This window comes from Hemicordylus capensis, chromosome 6, assembly GCF_027244095.1.
Source record: "Hemicordylus capensis ecotype Gifberg chromosome 6, rHemCap1.1.pri, whole genome shotgun sequence".
In the NCBI taxonomy this organism is placed as follows: domain Eukaryota; kingdom Metazoa; phylum Chordata; class Lepidosauria; order Squamata; family Cordylidae; genus Hemicordylus; species Hemicordylus capensis.
Window position 1 is genome coordinate 10,432,459 of NC_069662.1, and position 21,667 is coordinate 10,454,125.

Consider the following 21,667-nt stretch of genomic DNA (forward strand, 5'->3'; position numbering starts at 1 on the left):
GAGACATAGAGAAGCAATTGAAAACAACTGGATAATTATAAGATAGGTAATCACATCCTCAGAACTGCAGATTCTCTGGATAGCTTGCAAAGTAAAACTTGTTATTCACAACGTAGCAGAAAGCTTCTCTGGCCCACCTCAGAAGTAAATCAGGAACAGTAAACAGAAAACATACAGAGGTGCGGGGGCTTAGCAGTGAAGTAGGGATGTGCAGGAACCAGTCTGCAGGGCATGTTAGAGGCCTGCGAACCAGTTCGCAACTGGCCCGGTCCAGCGGTCCGATGCCGGGGAGGGGGTCTTGCTTTAAGGGTTGTACTTACCCCTCCTGCCACTTTCCCCCCTCCAGCGCTCCAATTTCCTCCCTGCTGCCCCTGCCCCCTTGTTGACCAGTAAAAGTGGAAGTAACCTCCCCACATGTACCCGCTGCTGACCTGCGTGTGCCTGCCGCACAGCATGCGCACACAACGTGTGACATGAAAACAAAACCAATAACAGTTAAAACAGAAATATAAACAATGTAAAACATCAATTAACAATTAAAACATCATAAAAAACAATTAAATAATCAGAACAATTTAAAAAACCTGAAAACCAGGTTACAGCATTAAAACAATTAAAACTAATTAAATACCCTAGAAGGCCAGGCCAAACAGATATGTTTTAAGGGCTCTCCTGAAGGTCAATAAAGAATTCAGATTGCAGATATCTGCTGGGAATGCATTCCACAGCCCAGGAGCAGCTACAGAGAAGGCCCGCCTCTGAGTCGCCACCAAACGAACCGGTGGTAACTGGAGACGGACCTCCTCAGATGACCTTAACGTGCAGTGGGGATCATGTAGAAAAAGGCACTCTCTAAGAAAACTTGGACCCAAGCCATTCAGGACTTTAAAGGTAATAACCAGCACTTTGTATTTTGCCCGGAAACATATTGGCATTCCAGTGTAGCTGTTTCAAAACAGGCAAAATATGGACTCTTCGGGTTGCCCCAGAGACCAATCTGGCTTCCACATTCTGAACTAAGTGAAGTCTCTGGACTACGTACAAAGGCAGCCCCACATAGAGCGCATTGCAATAGTCAACCCAGGAGGTTACCAGCTGATGCACCATTGTTTTGAGGTCATCCTCTTCAAGGAATGGGCGCAGCTGTCAAATCAGCCAAAGCTGATAGAAAACACTCCTGCTTTCCTAGAAAGCACATTAAATCATAACAGACAAAAACAAAAGTTAAAAAAACGTACAAAATACAATACAAAGCAGCTTAAAAACAGCAGTTTAAAATTAGTTAAAAATCCAAACAAATCTGAAAAACCCGAGTTTAAAAAACTGAATTTAAAAGGCCTGTGCTAAACTCAGACTCCCTCTACTACTCACTTGCCCTGGTCGCCCCAGCCAAGTTTAAACTAAGATGCTGCTCTTGGGTGAAAAGTGGACTTTCATGTACAATGCTGCTAGGTTCTGCATGGCAGCATGGAAGATCAGTTGGACCCTGACTATAGCCCATAATCCATGAAGCTGATTTCAATTATTTCACTAGATCGTCCTATTTTAGTTAGTAACTTTATTTCCCTTTTTATCATATAGTCTCTCTCTCTCTCTCTTTTTAACAAGGTAGATGCCTTTTATTCATTGAGTGTTGGATTTTGCAATTGTTTAATTTTATGCAGCAGATTTTAAAATAACCATTTTAGTTAGCTGCCTTACTACTTTAATTAGATGCTATATTTTAGTTATATTTTTATATGTTAGCTACCTCGCTTGTATTCCATAGTATATTTTAAATATCTTGTATTTTAGACCCTTATTCTATCAGTTTTAACTGTAATACAAATCTCAATCTTATAGTTTAAAGTAGCAATATATGTAACATTTATTTTCATAATAATCTGATTGCCTTATCTATTTTACCATTTTACTGTATTATAACCTGTGCTGGTCTTTGACCGTAATAAAGATGATTGATTGATTGATTGATTGGTTGATTGATTGACTGATTGATTGAAAAGGCCTGTGTGAACAAAAAGGGCTTTACTTGGTGTCTAAAAGAACAAAGTGATGAGGCCAGGCAAACCTCACTGAAAAGGCTATTCCACAAATGGGGTGCAACCACCGAAAAGGCCCTCTTCCTGATAGCCACCCACCTCACCTCATTTGGCAGGGGCACCGGGAGGAGGGCCTCTGAAGAAGACCTTGAGGTATGGGAAGGGACATATGGGGCAAGGTGCTCTCTCAGGTTACTTGGTCCCAAGCCATTTAGGGCTTTAAAGGTTAAAACCAGCACTTTGATTTGTGCCTGGAAACAGACTGGGAGCCAGTGCAGCTGACGAAGCCCTGGCATAATATGATCAAAACATCCAGTTCCAGTTAATAATCTTGCAGCCCTATTTTGTACCAGCTGCAGTTCCAGACCGTTTACAAAAGCAGCCCCACATACAATGGATTGCAGTAATCTAAACAAGAGGTTACCAGAGCCTTACTGTGGCCAAGCTATCTCTGTCCAGATAAGGTCGCAGTTGGCATATCAGCCAAAGCTGATAAAAGGCATTCCAAGCCACAGAGGCCACTTGAGCCTCTAGTGACAGTACTGGATTGATGAGCACCCCCAAACTGTGAACCTGGACCTTCAGGGGTATGTGACCCCATCTAGATCAGGCTGAACATCATTCACCCAGGCAGAGGAACCACCAACCAACTGCATTTCGGTCTTGTCTGGATTGAGTTTCAGCTTATTCACCCTCATCCAGTCCATTACTGCATCCAAGCACTGATTCAGGACAGTCACTGCTTCACCTGTGTCTGATGAAAAAGAGAGATACAACTGAGTGTCATCTGCATATTGATGGCGTCTCAAGCCAAATCTCTGGATGACCTCTCTCAGCAGTTTCATGTAGTTACAACATAGGGGACAGAATGGAACTCTGCAGAACCCCATAGCATAATTGCCAAAGGGTCGAGCAGTTGGACACCCACCTGATTAAACACTGATAACAACAATCACCATATCATGATGCTATGGTGGTTGAAGCTACTCCCCCCCCCCCCAAAAAATGAAAGCACAAATTATTTGTAGGTCTATGAGAGCATTTCAAAACCGTTTGTAAAGATGCCACCGATGATGACTCCTGGCTTGTAATACTTGTGACGAATAAGAAGGGGATCACTGAGGGGGCATTTCCCACTAGAAATCTTGCACATCGTCTGAGGCAACAGGACCAATACCAACCCCGCCTCCAAATACCATAGTGAGAAAGAATAATTGTAGACAACAATTCATCAGTTCCTTCCTTGTCATTTGAGTGTTTCCAAGTTTCACTGCCTGAATGAATGCCAATCACTCAGTTGCGTTAACACTCAGAACATCTGGGACAAAGAATGAATGATCAGACTGATGGAGTCGCGTGCATCTATATCCCTGACTCTAAATGACATCATAGTTATAAATAGCATCCTTCGACCCTGGTTTGTAGGTTTGTAACTGTCCACTTGAACTCCATAGAGATGCAGAGAAGTTTCTGAAGCAATTAAGAGTAATTTGAGAACTATAGGATAGGTCGGTGGTTCCCAAGCTCCAGATGTTGCTGAACTACAACTCCCATCAGCCCCAGTTACAATGTATTGTGGCTGGGGATGATTGGAGCTGTGGTTCAGCAACATCTGGAGGCTCCCAGTTTGGCAACCAGTGGGATGGGTAATCACATCCTCAGAGTTGCAGATGATGCAGATTCTCTGCATCACTGCAAAATATATCTTGTTTTTCACAACTCAGCAGAAGGCTTCTCTGGCCTTCCTCAGCAGGAGAGCCTAAACCACAAACAGGAACACAAAGAGGATACAGGGACACAAAGAGGACACAACGTATTGTGCTGAAAGCACTCTTGAGAAAATGAGGTCTTTGGAAAGAGAAAACTATCATCAAAGGACAAATACACTGGAAGATTGTTTGCTTGTTTGTTTAAATGTATTTATTTTAGTATTTATTTATTCATTCATTCATTCATTCATTCATTCATTCACATTTTATATCCCGCTCTTCCTCCAAGGAGCCCAGAGTGGTGTACTACATACTTAAGTTTCTCCTCACAACAACCCTGTGAAGTAGGTTAGGCTGAGAGAGAAGTGACTGGCGCAGAGTCACCCTGCTAATATCATGGCTGAATGGGGATTTGTCTGTTTGAAAGACTTGTATTTTATTTTTCTCATATCAGTACCTAAACAAGTTTTAAAAGCAAGAACAGCAGCAGAAAAGCAGAACATGCCTCTCAAAAGGACAAAATCCGGTCCAACCAAAGCATAAATTGATTTAAGAGAACATATTTAAGAGAATGTCTTCTTTGCCATGAGCCCAACCACCTGTTAAGATCATCTGGAAAGTAGGGGTGTGCACGGAACTGCAGAGCTGCGGTCCGGCACTGTGTGTGGGGTTTCTTTAAGGGCGGGGGAGGGTTTACTTACCCCTCCCGCTGCTTTCCCCCCCTCCAGTGCATGTATTCTATGTAGTAACTGGGGCAGCAGGATACCTCCCTGCCGCCCCTTCTCCCACTTGAGTGCAAAAGGCTGCACGGAGCCTTTTGCACACGTGCACGTCGCGCGCGTTTCATGTCTCCATGACGTGCGTGCGCGCGTGGCCACACGCACCAGCAAACAGAAGTATTGTTTCACACAACGTGTGATCCACTTGTGGAACTCTCTACCACAGGATGTGGTGACAGCCAACAACCTGGATGACTTGAAGAGGGGCTTGGATAACTTCATGGAGGAGAGGTCTATCAATGGCTACTAGTTGGAGGGCTGTGGGCCACCTCCAGCCTCAAAGGCAGGATGCCTCTGAGTACCAGTTGTGCGGGAGTAAAAGCAGGAGAGAGGGCATGCCCTTAACTCCTGTCTGTGGCTTCCTGCGGCATCTGGTGGGCCACTGTGCAAAACAGGATGCTGGACTAGATGGGCCTTGGGCCTGATCCAGCAGGGCTGTTCTTATGTTCTTATGTTAGGTCATCATGAGGGCCACCTAATGTTGCAACGGGGAATTAACTTGCCTAGGGAGCAAGAGGTTGCTGGTTCAAATCCCCGCTGGTATGTTTCTCAGATCTCCAATACCTATATGGGGCAGCAGCAATATAGGAAGATTCTGAAAGGCATCATCTCATACTGCATGGGAGATGGCAATGGTAAACCCCTCCTGTATTCTACCAAAGAAAACCACATGCTCTGTGGTCGCTAGGAGTCAACACCAACTCAGTAATGCAACTTTACTTTACTTTATGTCATCATCCTGACTAATGCTGTGCTTGCTTAAGAACAAAGCTGCCCTAGTGCTAGAAGATCATGTACAGTAGCTGCACTAAAACACATTCAAACTGCTGTATCTCCACCATTTCTCAATGATTGTCCCAGAAATTTGTGGAGGTAGTTCCAGATTAGATTTAGACACAGATTAGATTAGACTGCTAGCTTCTTTGTGAATGCATACTGGTCTGTGACTGTAATAACGTATTTTTTGACTTAGACACTCCATGAAAAATCTCAGGAGAATTGCTTGGATGGTTTGGATTTCATCACTGATTGAATGTTCAGGGCTTATAAAGGTGGCATGCATTTTTTACATGTCACCTTACATAGAGGCACTATACAGGTACTGACTGTATGAAGTAAGGGTTAATAGCGCATTCAAGCTATTATTACACTAGATTGACACCTATTTACTGGGGCAGGGGGAAATGGATTGACCAAGTGTTCCATTTATCAATTATTTAATGCTTTCTTCTCATGAGTTGCCCTCTCTTATTCAGTTCAGGTCTCAGTGTAATGATGTAGCATTTGGGAGAAAAGATGCAGCCCAGTAAACCAGCACTGGAGGTCAAGATGGAGAAGATCTCCACAGCCACCATATATTTTCCTTTGGTACTCAGGTAGCTGGGAATAAAAGACAGCCACACGCTACAGAAGAGTAACATGCTGAAGGTGATAAATTTGGCTTCATTAAAACTGTCAGGTAACTTCCTGGCTAGAAAAGCCAGAGTGAAGCTAACAGTGGCCAGGAAACCCATAAAGCCCAAGACACAGTAAAACATGGTAGCTGAGCCTTCATTACACTCCAGTACAATTTCTTCAGTCACTGAATGCATGTCAACATTTGGGAATGGGGGTGTGGTTGTTAGCCACACAGTACAAATAGTGGCTTGAATAATGGAGCATGAAAGAACAATGGAGTAAGTTAGTTGTTTCCCCACCCATTTCCTCATCCATGATTCTGGCTTGGTGGCCATGAAAGCGAGAACCACAATGATGGTTTTGGCCAACACAGAAGAAACAGCCACCGAGAAGATGATGCCAAAAGCAGGTTGCCGAAGAAGACAGGTCACCTTCTGAGGTCTGCCAATGAACAACAAAGCACAAAGGAAGGAGAGCAGGAGGGAGATGAGAAGAGTGTAGGTGAGGTTCCGGTTGTTGGCTCTGACTACGGGAGTGTCCTTATGCTTAATGAAGATCCCGAGAACCCAAGCTGTGATGAAAGAACATGAAAGAGCAAAAATAGCCAAAGTGATCCCAAGTGGTTCTCCATAAGCCAGGAAGCTTACGTCTTTGGGAACACATAAATCTCGGTCCTTGTTTGGATATTGATCTTCTTGGCATTCAAAACAGTCATTCATGTCTTTAAAAAAAAAAACATGATTCTTTTATACATAACGGCCTCGTGTGTAGCTCATTGCATTACCACGCTTAAATATTACAAAATTCTGTGGGTTGCTAATCTGAATTAGTGATGGTGTGGGTATTCAAAGGGTGGGGATTCAAATCTGCAGTGCCTGAAAATGTTCTAACCCAGAACTGTGGCTTTCAGTCAAGCTAGTATTTGTGAAACTGCCCCTCCCCACAGCTGTGCTATAGCCTGAGGCTTGGATATTTCACCAGGCTTCTCCAAAGTAGTTACAGAAGTGAGGTGCTCATTGCACCACTGCTTGTTAGCATATTTCTCTACAACTTTAGTAAAACAAATCCTCTTGAAATTCACAAGACTAATCTGTCTCACTAGACTTCTCCTGTCCTGAGGGATTGTGTACACAGGTGAAAATCTTGTCAATTTCATCAATGCTTTTTAAAAACTGCTATTATAGGTGTGTTTTCATCTTGACACAGGGCCCCTCCACTCTCACAATCTGTGCTGCAGACAGTGGTGATTAAAACAATTTTAATCATCTGTTTTTTCAGAAATAGATATAAAAATAACATATAATAAAGAAAGAATCCATTATAAGAATCCACAAATTATCAAATCTACACATGCTGCAAAAACATGTGTTAGAGTATACATATATACTCTGTGTATTTTTTTCTTTATCCCATTACATTATCAGATTTTCAACTACATTATAGAACATTAATAGCCCACAGTCTTTTAGATGCCTTATTGCTAACCCTACTTCTGTCTATAAAATTTCTGGTAAAACTAATCTACCTACAGTACTTTCCTTTCACTATAATTTTTATTGATAATTACCATCTTCAAATCCATGCACTTTTTATTAAACACCAAATGTAATACGTGGCGTACAGTAAAAAGGCAGTCACCAGAGCCTTGTCTGTAAGAACCAGTAAAAAGGCAGTCACCAGAGCCTTCTCTGTAAGAACCAGGGTGCACTGCACATGGGTGGAGGAGATAATGAGATAATGGTATCATCATAAAACATGCCATTGTAATTTTTTTTTTGGGGGGGGAAACATTTATTATACCTCTCACTCCAAAGACTCTGGGCGGTGTACAAAAACATACAAAGCAAGACAGCATTAAAATTACATTCTAAATTAAAAACTAAAGTAACTAACAAAAAAGAAAAATCCAAATAGGTAAATTACAAAGTAAAAGCCTGGCGAAAAAGAAAAGTCTTCAATAGAGATTTAAAAATAAAAAAGGAAGGAGCTAAACGAATCTGAAGGGGAAGGGAGTTCCAGAGAAGTGGAGCAGCAACCGAAAAGGCCCTTTCATGGGTCCTAGCGCCCCGAACCTCTCAGAAATCAGGGACCGACAAAAGGGCCCCCTTTTGAAGATCTGACCAGATGGGATGTAACTGGATGGGAGAGGCAGGTCCTATGTTGCACTACAACTGTACTAAATTTGATCCAAATGGATCCTGATGTCTTTAGGGGGCAACATACACAAAGCCACCATTTTGAAATGGGTTCTGGAATGCATTGGTGGGATATCAAGGTTTAATGTCCACGTCTGGCAGTTCACAAGTTAGCCCACTTCTACCTCAAATGCTTATGAGTCCATCAGCTTGAATTGGGGTGAATGACACCATCACAAAATACACCATTGAGGTGTCCCTATGTGGCACTACAACTGTACCAAATTTGGTCCAAGTTGGTCCAGGCATTGCAAAGTTGTTAGGGACACACACATACGAGGGGGGGGGGAGAGAACAGGTTAATCTCAAAAGGTTACTTTCCATGAGGAAAGTAGGCTAAAAATCATAACCTTTTAGAAAAGTATCAACATGACAAAGAGTGGGATATAAGTATATCAACCAACCAACCAACCAACCAACCAATCAATCAATCAATTCCTGCTGGAATATTGGGCAATAAGATGCAAAGGACAGGATCCAGCACAGCTGTTTGCTATGTTACATCTCCTTGTGACTGATAGCTTCCAGAGCGGACAATTTCATGGTTGTGATTCAACCATGATTCAGTATAGAGTTGTGGCTACTACATGAAGAAGAAGCTTTACTTGGGGATGTTCAAGGAGAAACCTAAGTACTAAGACTGTTGTGACCTAGGCAAACTCAACCACATCTTAAAGATCTCTTTTCCTTCCTAGATATCACACACTTGAAGTTATCACTACATCCATATTGTCTGCAAATACTCTAATGCTTTTTAAAATTGTTTCAGCTAGATAAAGTTAAGCACAAAAAAGCACACCCAGAGGCCTGCTCTGATCAGACTGCTGAGTCTTATCAGCATCCACTCCCATCAAGGACTATTGAACCACATTTTATAGATAAGGGGAATTTGTTTCTGTTTCTCCTGGTGTGTATATACTAGATCTCAGCCAGCATTGTTGATGAACACAAGGCTCAACATTGCTTACCTATTTGGTTTGAAATTTTCCCATCTGGACATGGAAGGCAATCATAACAGCAAAATGGCTTCCCTTCCTTCTTGGTTCTTCTATAACCAGGATGGCAATTTTCATTGCACAATGAAAGAGGGCGCACCTGTCCATAAAAGAAAAAGGAGAGTGCATTAATAGTCAAGAATTGTGTTTTGAGAGTCTGTATTCCTCTATTTGATCTGCATTTATGGGTTGATGCTCGGTCATTAAGGTGTCAAATAAATATGTCCACCAAATTAGGGTGATGGCATCATGGCATTCCCTGTTGAGAGCACTTGGTATGCAATTGACTGCTGGAAACTTCATTGTTATTGGAGACTTTTGCCCATATTCTTAAGGTGTCAGACAAATCTGTCCAGTGCATTAAGCCTGGGAAGGCATGGTAGTGTTTCTAACTGTAATGTTATTTGATACAATAATGGGAGGATGGCTGTGTGACTGCAGTTTGCTTCTTCATTTCTTTTCAAATTCACATATGGTATTTCACTTCTGTAGCTATTAATCAATGAGGTGCTTCACACGAAGAGAGAGCGGGCTTAGTCTGCAGCCCTGGGCAGCCTGCAGCCCTGGGTGGCCAGTGGGGGCTGCGAAGATCGGGGCCCACGTATAGCCGGTGGGGGCTGTGGAGATCGGGGGCCGCATGGTTCTGGAAAGACCCCTGAGGCTGGGAGGCTGGCTGCAGCCTCTTGGTTGGGGGTCTACTCATGTGTTGCCATGCACTGCAGTGGCACACAAGCAAAAAAATGAAATTAATGGAGTGCTCGCTCCATTAACCTCATTTAAGGGGAGGGGGAATTAGGTGGGCTAGCTGCCTTGGAACCACCGGGCTTACCCGTGAGCTCGGTGGATCCCATGATCAGTAGAAAGTGGGCTAGGCTCACTTAGCTTGCTTCCTACTGATTGTGGGAATAGCTTCATTACTTGTTTATAATGGTCTGGGAAGATAAATTCCAGACCTTGATGGCTCAGAGAGAACATTAATGGAACATTAATAAAACCTTAGCATTTTGATAGGTGAATATTATGAGTTTGATTGTGCCTGACCTGGAGATGCCAGGGAGGGCTGCACTGAGGGTGGGGTGGGTGGGTGAGATGTAGGGATGTGGACAAAACTGTCTGGCCCAATTTGGTTTGAGGCTGAACCGGCCTTGAACTCAACTGGACCAGTTTGGTCTGGCACCCCCTCAACCCCCCCCTTTTGGTTTGGGTCCAGGGGGTTCACGGACCGAAAATTGGGGGGAAAATAGCCTTGTACTCCCCTCGGGGGAGTTCCTGGAGGCCAAAGAGAACCTGAACGGGGTGTGGGGGCATTTAGAAGGCTGGCAGGGGGAGGGGAAACCTCTGCAGACAACACTGTTGCCTCCAGGAACTCCCCCAAGGGGAGTACAAGGTAAAAAACATTTTCCCCAATTTTTGGTCCCCGAACCACCCGAACCAAATTGGGGGGGGGTTGGTCCAGGTTCGGGCCAAACCGAGCCAGAAGTCATGTGGGCAGCCGATCCAGCCTCGCAGGAGAAGGAACCCCTAGAGGCTCTTCTCACGGATCATGAGAAGAGCCTCATTGAGTAAATCTGCCAGCACCTTGGGAATTCTTCCCCCATTTTTACCAGTACTTCTGGACCCAAACCTCTCCCTTGTTTCTCAGGTTGAGGCAGTGACCAGGAATGCTTTCTACCAGCTTTGGCTGATACTCCAGCTATGTCCAGCTATATGCTGGTAACATCCAGGCAACTGGTGTAGTATGTGGCTGCCAGGTTGGTCTCTGGGGCCACCCATACAGATCATATTACTCCTATTTTAAAAGAAAGGCACTGGCTGACAATTAGTTACCAGGCAAAATACAAAGTGCTGGTTATTACTTCTAAAGCCCAGCATGGCTTGGGCCCAGGGTATTTAAGAGAGCCCCTTCTTCTTCATCAACCCCGTTGCCTACTAAGATAATTGGGGGAGGGTCAGTTGTGGCTTGCTTGGTAGTGACCCCAAAATCAGGCCTTCTTTAGGGTTGCCTTGAGACTCTGCAACACACTACCAAATGAAATCAGAATCTCCCAACTCTGATTGTTTGTAAACAAATTTTGAAAACATGCCTGTTTGATCAGACTTTTAGTTTATGGTGTTTTCAAGTTTTATTTGTTAAAGTTTTATTTTTTAGGTTTTGGTTGTTGTTTGATTGGATCGTAAACCGCCCTGATATTTTACATTGGGGCTATTCCCACAATCAGGAAAAATCAGGCTAGGAAATCCTAGCCCGATTTTTCCCGATAGTGAGAACCACCGGGCTCGACTGCGAGCCCGGTGGTTCCTAGGCGGGTAACCCGCCTAAGTACCCCTGCCTTTACTCCACGCCATGGCTACTCATGAGTAGACTCCCGGAGGGGAGGCAAAAAGCTGCTTCCCAGCTCCGGGGGTCTCCCCAGTATGCCCTGTACACTTGCACAGGGCATACTGGGGCTTCCGGGGGCTGCATGGCCCTTGAGCTCCCCAGGCCCCACCAGCTCCATCACGGAGCCGGCAATTGTGTGGGCGGCCAATCTGGCCACCCAGGGCTACTGCCCCGATCATCTGTGGGGAGAGCGGGCTTAGCCTGCTCTTCCCACAGTTCTGGTAAAAGTGGGTCTCACAGATCGTGAGACCCGCCTCATTGGGTGGTATGATCATTCTGGAGAGAATCTATCAAGGTGGTTGCTGAGTCAACACTGACTTGATGGCACTCAATCAATCAATCAATCAATCAACCAATATAAATGTGACAAATAAATACACACATATATAAATAGAGTAAAATGAATAAATAAATGAGGGTGGAGATCCTGATTTTTGGCATCACAGCTAGTCAGGCTCTGATAGAGAACTACTTTATTGTTTACATAATCAACAGTTCAGTGTCTACACTGTGAACCACTTTTTCAACTTAGGGAAAATGAGTGGAATGCACACTGAAATATGTGTGGAGCTTACCTGGTTAAACCTGCTAGGCCATATGATGCTTTCCTCACAAATAATGAAAACTTTGTCTGTAGGAGCCTGTGATTCTGTTCTTCCAACTTTGACTCTAAGGAAGGACTGGTTTGGGAATGTAACCCAATTTATAATATCGAATCCAGCTACTAATTCCCCATTTTGGTTGAAGGAAACTTCTTCCCCAGCACTGTTGTTAAATGAGGCACTTCTCAAAAACTGGTGAAGCTAAATTGTATTTTTTAAAAATGAATTTATCATGATGTACAAAAATATGTAACTACATAACAAGGTGATAGCTAGGGATGTGCAAATTGATTCAAATGCTAACCAACTTGACTCAAATCTGGGTGATTCCAGGGATTCAAATTTCAATTGAATCACCCCTTAAAAGGGCAATTCAATTTGAATTTGAAATGAATTTTCAAAATTTGATTCGTATTTGATTTGAGAGCTGTTGGGTGCCCTTTTTAAACAACTCAGACCCCCTGATTGGATTAAAATGGTGCCAGAACAGGGTCGGATCAATTCAAATTTTATTTGAATTTGAATCAAATTTTTGGACCAGATTTTAATTTGAAATGAATTTTCAGAATTTGATTTGAATTCAAAATGAATTTAAAAAATCAGTTCATGCACATCTCTAGCGATAACCTTTTATATGAAGACTGTAGCAGTGGTTCTTTTTTGAAGCAGTACCAGTAGTAGAAATAGTGCCTGACACCCAGAGTAATTCTGGGCTTGTGCAAATACATTGTGTAAGTGCAAGGATTTTGAGCTAGGCAGATCGTCTGTTTTTGGAGCTTGTGTTGCAGACTAGTGTTGCCCTTGTGATAGCATACTTGTGCTTGCATGGCCAGGTGCACAACCCATGATGCACTTCATTCCTCACTCCCTATCAGCAGTAAGGAACATATTTACAAGAGTGCAAAAATCAAGTTTTTGCACAAATATGTGGTCTAATGGACAAACAGGTTTGTTTTGTAGAAATACACTGTTATTCTGGATGGCACCAGTAATTGTTGTGATGAATACTAATTATGATTAATGCAGACTAGACTAACAAATACAAAAAGTGACATAGAGGATAGAATCAAGTCAAGACCTCTGATAGGGATGTGCATGGAACCACAGAAGCGTGGTCCAGCACTGGGGGGAGAGTCTCTTTAAGGGGTGGTGGTAGTACTTACCCCCCTCCCCCGCCGCTCTTCCCCCTCCAGCGCTGGTGCTTTAAAAAATCTTCTTGGGGCAGCAGAGTTCCTCCCTGCCGCCCCTGCCCCCGTCGTTGTCTTTCTAAGCCTGAAACAGAGAAGAGTTAGCGGCGCGCATGTGCCCTTCACGGTGCGCATGCTCATCTTCGCCGCTGGCACACGCCACATAAGTCACATGGTGCGCACGTGCCAGCGGTGGAGATGAGCGCGTGCACCACGAAGGGCGCATGCGCGCCGCTAGCTCTTCTCTGTTTCAGGCTTAGAAAGACAACGACGGGGGCAGGGGCGGCAGGGAGGAACTCTGCCGCCCCAAGAAGATTTTTTAAAGCACCAGCGCCGGAGGGGGAAGAGCGGCGGGGGGTGGGGTAAGTACTACCACCCCCCCTTAAAGAGACACTCCCCCGCCCTTCCGAACCTCCGGACCGCCGGAATTCCGGACCGGTCCGGAGGGCTTTTCAATTGTGCCTGAACCGAACCGAACCTTGCACACTACTAACCTCTGATCAGGTATTTATTTATTTATTTGTTTATTCAACATTTTCTATCCCGCTCTTCTGCCAAGGAGCCCAGAGCGGTGTACTACATACTTAAGTTTCTCCCTGTGAAGTAAGTTTGGCTGAGAGAGAAGTGACTGGCCCAGAGTCACCCAGCAAGTATCATGGCTGAATGGGGATTTGAACTCGGGTCTCCCCGGTCCTAGTCTGGCACTCTAACCACTACACAAGATTACAATAAAATCAAGATGAAAGAAGATAGAGGAATAGAAGAGTGACATTGATTTAGTAAACGTCTAGTACATGGAAGTGTGTTGATATATCTCCCAGCGCAAAACCCTCTTACTAGAATTACCAGGACACAACATGGAGTGAATCCTAGGGAGTGCATTTGTGTGATCTGCTAAGCAGATGGCTCCCCATGTTTTAACCTCACAACACTCTCTAACACTCTCTAACACTCTCTTGCCAACAACCAAGGGGGAAGTTTAGAAAGAGATAGGCTTTCCCCCCTCCAAAGTCTTCAAGGAGGTTTGAGGAGAGCATCTCCTTGACTATATTGTGCACTCTCAGTCTCATCCCATTATTTGTTCTTGTAAGCAAAGTATGCTTACATACTTACAAAGGCTTTCATAATGCCCATATTCAGATGTAATGCCAAACCACAGTTAAACATGGCTGAGGTTGGAAATCCAGTATGCCCAAATGTGTGATACAGGCTGAAAGTGACCTCCGTTTTACCCCGCCAAACTCCAAACTGAACCTTTGGTTATCTCCAAGGTTCACCATCAAGATTGGAGGTTTGGCAGCCGAACCGATATGTTCGAATACTGGCACAGCTATAACCATGATTTTGCATCTATTCCAAACTACAATCATAGAGGAGGTGGCACAGGAATGTGTCTGCTCTGTGCATGCTGCAGCTTTCGCCAGTTGCCTCTCGGAGAACCAGCTATGTCCCCACCATTCTTCTCTCGCTTCCCCATTTTGTCTGCCAACAGCCATGTGTGTGGGAAACTTTAAGGAGATACAACACTCGTACTACTCCCAGCTGCAAACTGCTGTCAAGGGGGAAGAGGATTTCCTTGGGGGATTCCTTGGAGGTTAAAGAATGGGGATGGTGATTGGTGGGGAGGCACTGGCCACTGCAGCTGCACACCTCTTGCAGCCTAACCCGGGCAGGTGACATTGTTTCTAGAAATAAAGGGGGTGGGGGTGGGGAGCAAACAGCACAGTGCTGCAGGCCAACACTCTGGCAGCCCCCGCCCCAAGAGATGGAAGCACCACACAGAAGCTGCCCACTTTGTTTTGTGTCCAAAACATCTATGCCCCTCACAGAGCAACCCATGCAGTTTTCTCACCCACAGCCAGCAAGGATGGCCTGGCCCGGGGAAGGCATTGTCTGGAGCACAGATGTGGGACAATAGCACTTGCAGGGCAGAGCTAAGATGGTGGACAGGGGTTGGCAATGCATCCACACCCAGGGATCTCTTCTCAAAAGCAAGATCATGAGAAGATGCAACCCTTCAAGGTATGTCCCAGAGGTATGTCACAGAGGGACACACATCGCCCCTGATGGGGCAAAGCCGGGGATACACGTTGTCCCTGCGGCATCTGCAGACTGTTTCTATGCTCAGAAACTGCCACCTGGCAAAAGCAAACATGTGGAGTGCAGGAGCGTAGCAAGGTTGGAGTGGGCCCAGAGACAAGATTTTAAAACGGGCCCCCACTCACTGAAGCTCAGCTCATGAAGTAAAGAAATCTTAAATGAGGCTGAATAGTGGTAACAAAAAGCATAGTAAAATCTATCTATCTATTTATCTATCTATCTATCTATCTATCTATCTATCTATCTATCTATCTATCTATCTATCTCCTATGTGCCACAATAGAACATCATCCTAATTTTTTTTTTTTTTTAAGGTTTTGTAAATTTTGGACGATGCAAGTCATTTAATGGTGCTAGAGAAAGACATGCTGTTCTGGTAGCTCCAGGTCTTAACACTCACATCAATTTCGGAGGATGAAAACAACTGAAGGAAGCCTGGGCGGGTGTGCGGCTGGGGGAGTCAGTCATGTGACTTGCCTCTGGTCCTCCCCCCCCAGGCAGTGGGTCCCCAGACAACTGTCTCCCCTTGCCCTATTATAGTTACGCCCCTGGTGGAGTGCATGCAAGCTTCTGCCATGGGAATACACCGTTCAATTCCAGCACACCTGCCTCTCACCTCATAGCCAAACACTACAATAGAGAACCTTGTCCTGCTAAAACAATTGGCCACAATTTGTTGACGGTGGCCCTCCTATGCTTCCTTGACATGTACATAGCCCACAACCAATTACTCCTTGCCCTTATCTACTGCCCTGTCTGATGTGCCCCACAGTGCTATAGTGGAATATTTCAAGTTGATACTCTTTCTGGGGCCTTGAGTGCTATGTCCCTGCACCTGGCCTGTTCTCTCCTCGTGGGGATTGCTTGCCTGGCCACACCCACACAGTCCAGTCCTGCTGAAGTGTGCACAAGGTGGCCGCTACAATAATATACACCTGCACTGATTCCCAGTTGCATGACCAGTGTTTGGTGGACCACGTTAACGAATTTGGAGCCGACACCCAGCTACTCCAAACAGCCATGGAATCTTAGCTTCCTTCTGCCCTTTCAGCACCTACAGATGTCAGTGCCATGGGCAGCAGCCAAGCTTCAGATGCCTCCAAAAAGATCAGGGCAAGGGTCTGGACTGACGCAGAGAGTGGACCAGATCAAGATCTGGACCAGCGACAGGCTCCAGAGTCAGCTTCAGCAGCAGTGATATAGGAAGATGTTGAAAGGCATTATCTCATACTGTGCAGGAGATGGCAATGGTAAACTCCTCCTGTATTCTACCAAAGAAAAACACATGGCTCTGTGTTTGCCAGGAGTCAACACCGACTTGATGGCACAACTTTACCTTTTAATTTATGCCTGGATTTATAAACATATAGCCAGCTTTGGCTTTCAAAGGACTGCCAGCCAGTGCAATCTTTTTCAGCACCTCAAGAAAAAGTTCAGAGATGACCATGCACAATCAGATGTCAGGAGTAGAGCAAGTACAAACCCAAGAGTAGAGCAAATATGGGTGAAATACAAAGTGATGGTTATTACCTATAAAACCCTTAATGGCTTGGGTCCAGGGTATTTAAGAGAATGCCTCCTTTGTCATAAACCCTGTCGCCTATTACGATGTTCTGGAGAGGTCTGGTTATGGTTGCTGCCGGCTCGTTTGGTGGTGACCCAGGAATGGGCTTTCTCTGTGGCTGCCTCAGGGCTTAGGAATATGCTCCCTGCTGAAATAAGAGCATCTCCTTCCTTGTTTGTTTTCGGGAAGACCCTCGAGACTCACCTGTTCTCGCAGACTTTTAATTAAAATTAATTTTAACAATTTGTTTTAATAACTGTTTTATGCCATTGTTTTTATTGTGTCTCATGTATTTTAATCTGTGTTGACTTTTAAATAATTGTTTTAATTTTGTACACTGCCTAGAGATGCACATACCAGGCAGTATAAAAATATCATAAATAAATAAATGCCCCACTATGACATGCAGGCCTCAGTGCTGCTGGAAAGGAGGGATGTAACCTGGGTCCCACAGCTACACATCCTGGACTAGAGGCTGAGGATGAGCAACCGTGAAGACCTGCAACAACCTTACTTGAGGGATGCAAGAGGGTGAAGAACATGGAAGCCCCTGAGTACAGGGCCTTCTGGAAGACATAGCTGGGGAGCTTGCTTTGGACATACACTGACCCCCAAAACCACGATTCAATCATGTCCAATCATGTCCGGGTGGCAGACAGAGTGGTGCTTTGCTCACAGCTGGGCTGTGGAGCTTGCTGGTATCTGGCCTGGTGGCCAAGCAGCAGGGAAGAGCTCCTCTCTCCTGGAACTGGAGTTTGGTGGGTTGTGTTTTGGCAAATATCTGCGACGTGATTTGGAGTTAACAAATTGAAACCTTGGCCACATTTAACTCTAGTTTTGCATTACGTGTTAATGCAGCCATTATTTTAAAAACTAATTGGATAAGAAATAGAAGAGGATGAAGAATAAAGGGACAAAAGTGTGTGTGTACAAACATGAAAGTGCAAATTGCCATGAATTTCAAATTAATCTCACTTCTGTTCCATTTCAATGTCAATCAAAAAATACATGAAAGGAGAAATTTTTTTACAAGTGGCAAATTTAACATATTGGCATAATATGAATATGAGCAGGTGGATCTTCTGAACATATAGCTACTTATGATACTTACACAAATGCATTTAATTATATAATTACAAATCTGCTGAAAATACAGAATTCTATTTCTCAGGAAGGATCGAAATATTCAAGATGATGGGGTATAAAATGGAATCTTAACCAGCACCTAGTATTGAGATGCCAAATCCCATCTGTAGGGAGGGAGGTCTCTACAAAATTAACAGAGTTGCACTAACATATTGAATGAGGTCTCCAGTATTAGTCTGATTAGGACATTACCTGCCATGGCTGTTGATTCAGTTGCTTCCCTCTCCCTCCATCCACCATTGCTCTGGGTTTGAATTGGGATGAAAACATGGCTTGCAAAGAATGTGCCACAGCATAGACAGCATTGTAGACACTGTAGCTGTGGCCAGTCATGCTCATTTCAAAAACAGACCCAGGAAGAGCCTCCAGCTTCTCCTTCCCAGTGCAGATGTCCCTGTTCATTTTGTCTTCCGTGGAACTGGGGAACAAACAGTTAAATGTCTCTTGCCAGAAGACCCTGATAAAGCCATCTTCTTTTTCTGAGGTTGGTTTTCTGACCTGAAGAAATTTATGGAATTTGAACATATCCTTGGAGTGCATTGTGATCGATAAAGCACCATGGAGGAAATCTATGTCCCAGCTTCTTTGAATGGCATGTGATGTGAAATCCATCTGGGCTGTCATAATCCAGAGTTTTGTCTTTACAGGTATATCTTCAAATGTAGGAAATGATAGCAACATTCTGAAAACCATCATGGTCTGAATTTCACCATGCACAACCACAACATTGGCTGTGCTTCTTCCAATAACAACAAATGATTCAAACCCCTTTCCTACCATTTCATCAAACTCGCTGGAAAAAGTGAGTTTTGGGAACCTTTCTATGAAATCAAAGCAGATGCCACTGAGTGCAAACTGTGGAAGAACATTCTCTATAAATCTCTCTGTATTGTCATCATCCTGAGAAATCACTCCAATCCAGATCCACTGGAAATGAAGCAATAACTGGAGAATTCCTTTATACTGAAGAGCTCCATGTGGGAATAACCTGTGGAACAGTACAGCTTCTTTTTTGTTATTCATCACTGGAGCAGAGCCATATATGAGCTATTGATAATGAAAAAGAAAGAAAGAAGAACTTTGTGTATTGGTAGCACCACATTTGCTAAATCATGACTCCTGCAGAATATTCTATCCCCACATATGTTTTATTTTCTCTTTCTTATATGCAAATCCTAAATTATTACTGCAGTCACCAATTTCCTGTAACCTAATACTCCAAATGACTTTTTACTAAACCTCTTCATTAGCTGTGATAGACAGGTGTGAGAATCAACTGATCAGGAGGCCAGTTGAACTTAAACAAGAAAGATACAAAAGTTTATTTAACAAATACCTTGTAGGTCAAAACTATATTATACTGGCCCACTATGAATCTCTGGGAAGTGATTGGGGGAGCTGTACCTGTTGAATGTCTACATGGATGCCTCCCTCCCTACTCAATGTCTAGCTGAAAGACCAAGGCAAAGTGTGGGTGCATGGAGCCTCATTTCCAAAAGCCTGCATCATATACCAGACTATACAAAGTCTTTATATCTGATATGGTGCATAGGTTAAATCGGGCACCTTAACTTGCAATTTCCATGCTTTTTAGAGCACAAGTGAAAATGTACTTGGGGACAAGCCCCCTCAAATGCAGAATACAGATAGGTAGCATACTACTGTATGTGCATTGAACATATGTGCAAATAACTATGTGCATTCAGATCTAGACAATACATCGCCTTTATATGGAGTGTAGATGGGTTGAATGTAACATGAATAGGGCTATGTCCACTGGGCGTTTCCCCCCCTCCATTGTGAACCATTGAAACACCCACTTGCCAACTGAATTAGCACTGCACAGACAAAACTATGTTACTACTTTTTTTGAACATAAACCATTGAAATATCAGGTATTGTAGAGATCGTCTCTGTTCTCACATCAATGTCTTTGTAGATCAGCAAATTAGTATTGGTGAATTGTTTTTGTTAAGAATTTCAAATGAACCATAAGAATTGTTTTCCTTCATCAAGCTTTGAGTTTTAAGTGGCATGCAAGGTGTGCCCCTTTAAGCATATCTGCCTTTTAAAGCATATGTGCAAAGTAAGAAAAGCTGATCGAACTTCTAAACACCCATATTCATAAACAGAGCTTACTTGTGGAATCTTGTAGATGCACAAGATTGTTGCCATGTTGAAGCATACATTGGAGTTAGGCCCTCCAATGACTGCTATTGGATTGTTCTGGAAGCCACACCTGTAGTTAGGGATGAATCTTCTTTGTCTGTAAAGAAGTTCCATAGAGACGCGATACGTCCAGTTTGCAGTGAAACGGCTATTGCAGATGTGGAAACCCAGAGTGACATTGGGTAAGATTTGGGGATTTTCATTTATCTCCTTTACGGCAAACACTAAGGCCAGGATGTGCTGGTAGTTCTGTGTCAGTATCCTGTAATGAGAGTTACAGGTTGCATCACAGTGCAACTGCCTCAGACTATGCATTTGTTGTAGTTTAGTTCAATATGTACTGGCTGACATGTCCCGCAGCATAACAAAACTTCCCAACTAACTGCACTGGTGCAGCTGGATTAAGCAATTTCTGACAACTTCCCCCTCCCCAGGAAGTCCCCTGTTCCCCCTTAAGACATGTCCCTGAGGGTTACACAGCTTTTTGCTGAACCAGTGTATCCTTGCTCTTTATTTTAACCACTTCATCTACATTTAAACTAGATCCAATCCATAGGACAAGTTTGCCTGAGCATGTTATAATTGCATATATATGGAGAAATAGCAACTCCTTACACAAGCTCATTGAACAGTTCCTGAGATGGATGTTTTTCAAATCTTATTGGATTGGAAAATATGTAAATCTGTGAAATAATGCCAGCAATAAGGACATCTCCTGAGTGATGATACTTGTGAAGAATAGGAAGAGGGCTACCGCTGGTGCATTTAGCAATAGGAGCAATGCACACTGATTGAACCAACAGCATTAATACCAACACCCAAATTGTCACCATCTTGCAGGAAAATCTCAATTCATCTTTTCATGCATTGCAATTTGTGTATTCCTGAGCACGATAGCTTGATGTGAATAGCCACTCATTTGGCTATTGGATAATTCAAACTTTTCAGTGTAAAGAACCAGTGGTCAAATTGATGAGGTATATAGCTGCCTATAGCCCCAGCTCTGAATAACACGGAGAATATTAATATCATCCTTCACTCTTGGTTTGTTGTTTTGCTAGTGGCTGTTGAAAATCCATAGGGACTAGTAGAACTAGTAGTTGTGGTTGATTGGATAATTAGAGAGGCTTAGAGATGTTGGCTGTCTGAGACACTGCAAAAAGGTCCCCCCCCCATGTATCTCAGCCAAACTTTTTTCTGGTAATCCTCAGATAGCAAGAGAGCTGAAAGTAGTCACAATAAGAGAAGGCTTTCAGGTTAGGGGAAGGCCTTACAAATACCACAAGAAAGGCACTGCTTTGGAATGTATGCAGAGTATTACAAGACACAAAGGCTGTTCTCACGAGCTTTCTACCCCAGACTAGGGCAGCCCAGCCTGGTTAAGGCTGCTTGTGTGCAGTGCTG

At 43.8% G+C, this 21,667-nt stretch overlaps 1 protein-coding gene across 1 annotated transcript; it reads right to left on the minus strand.

Annotated features, from left to right (window-relative positions):
- Positions 1-5,744: 5,744 nt before the first annotated feature.
- LOC128330802 (vomeronasal type-2 receptor 26-like) lies at positions 5,745-21,096 on the minus strand. Its single transcript, XM_053264170.1, has 6 exons — positions 20,879-21,096; positions 20,234-20,411; positions 18,287-19,141; positions 12,071-12,298; positions 9,089-9,215; positions 5,745-6,646 (listed from the first exon to the last, which is right to left on the minus strand). Exons 1-6 carry the CDS (start codon positions 21,094-21,096, stop codon positions 5,745-5,747), a joined length of 2,508 nt encoding a protein of 835 aa, XP_053120145.1.
- Between the last annotated feature and the right edge of the window lie 571 nt (positions 21,097-21,667).

Excerpts from the sequence above, each read along its gene's own strand:
- LOC128330802 (XM_053264170.1), bottom strand. The coding sequence starts at position 21,096 with ATGGTGACAATTTGGGTGTTGGTATTAATGCTGTTGGTTCAATCAGTG. Across the intron at positions 19,142-20,233 it reads GCATCTACAAGATTCCACAA|CTCATATATGGCTCTGCTCC; the intron begins GTAAGCTCTGTT and ends CATTATCAATAG. Across the intron at positions 9,216-12,070 it reads GGCCTAGCAGGTTTAACCAG|GTGCGCCCTCTTTCATTGTG; the intron begins GTAAGCTCCACA and ends TTTTATGGACAG.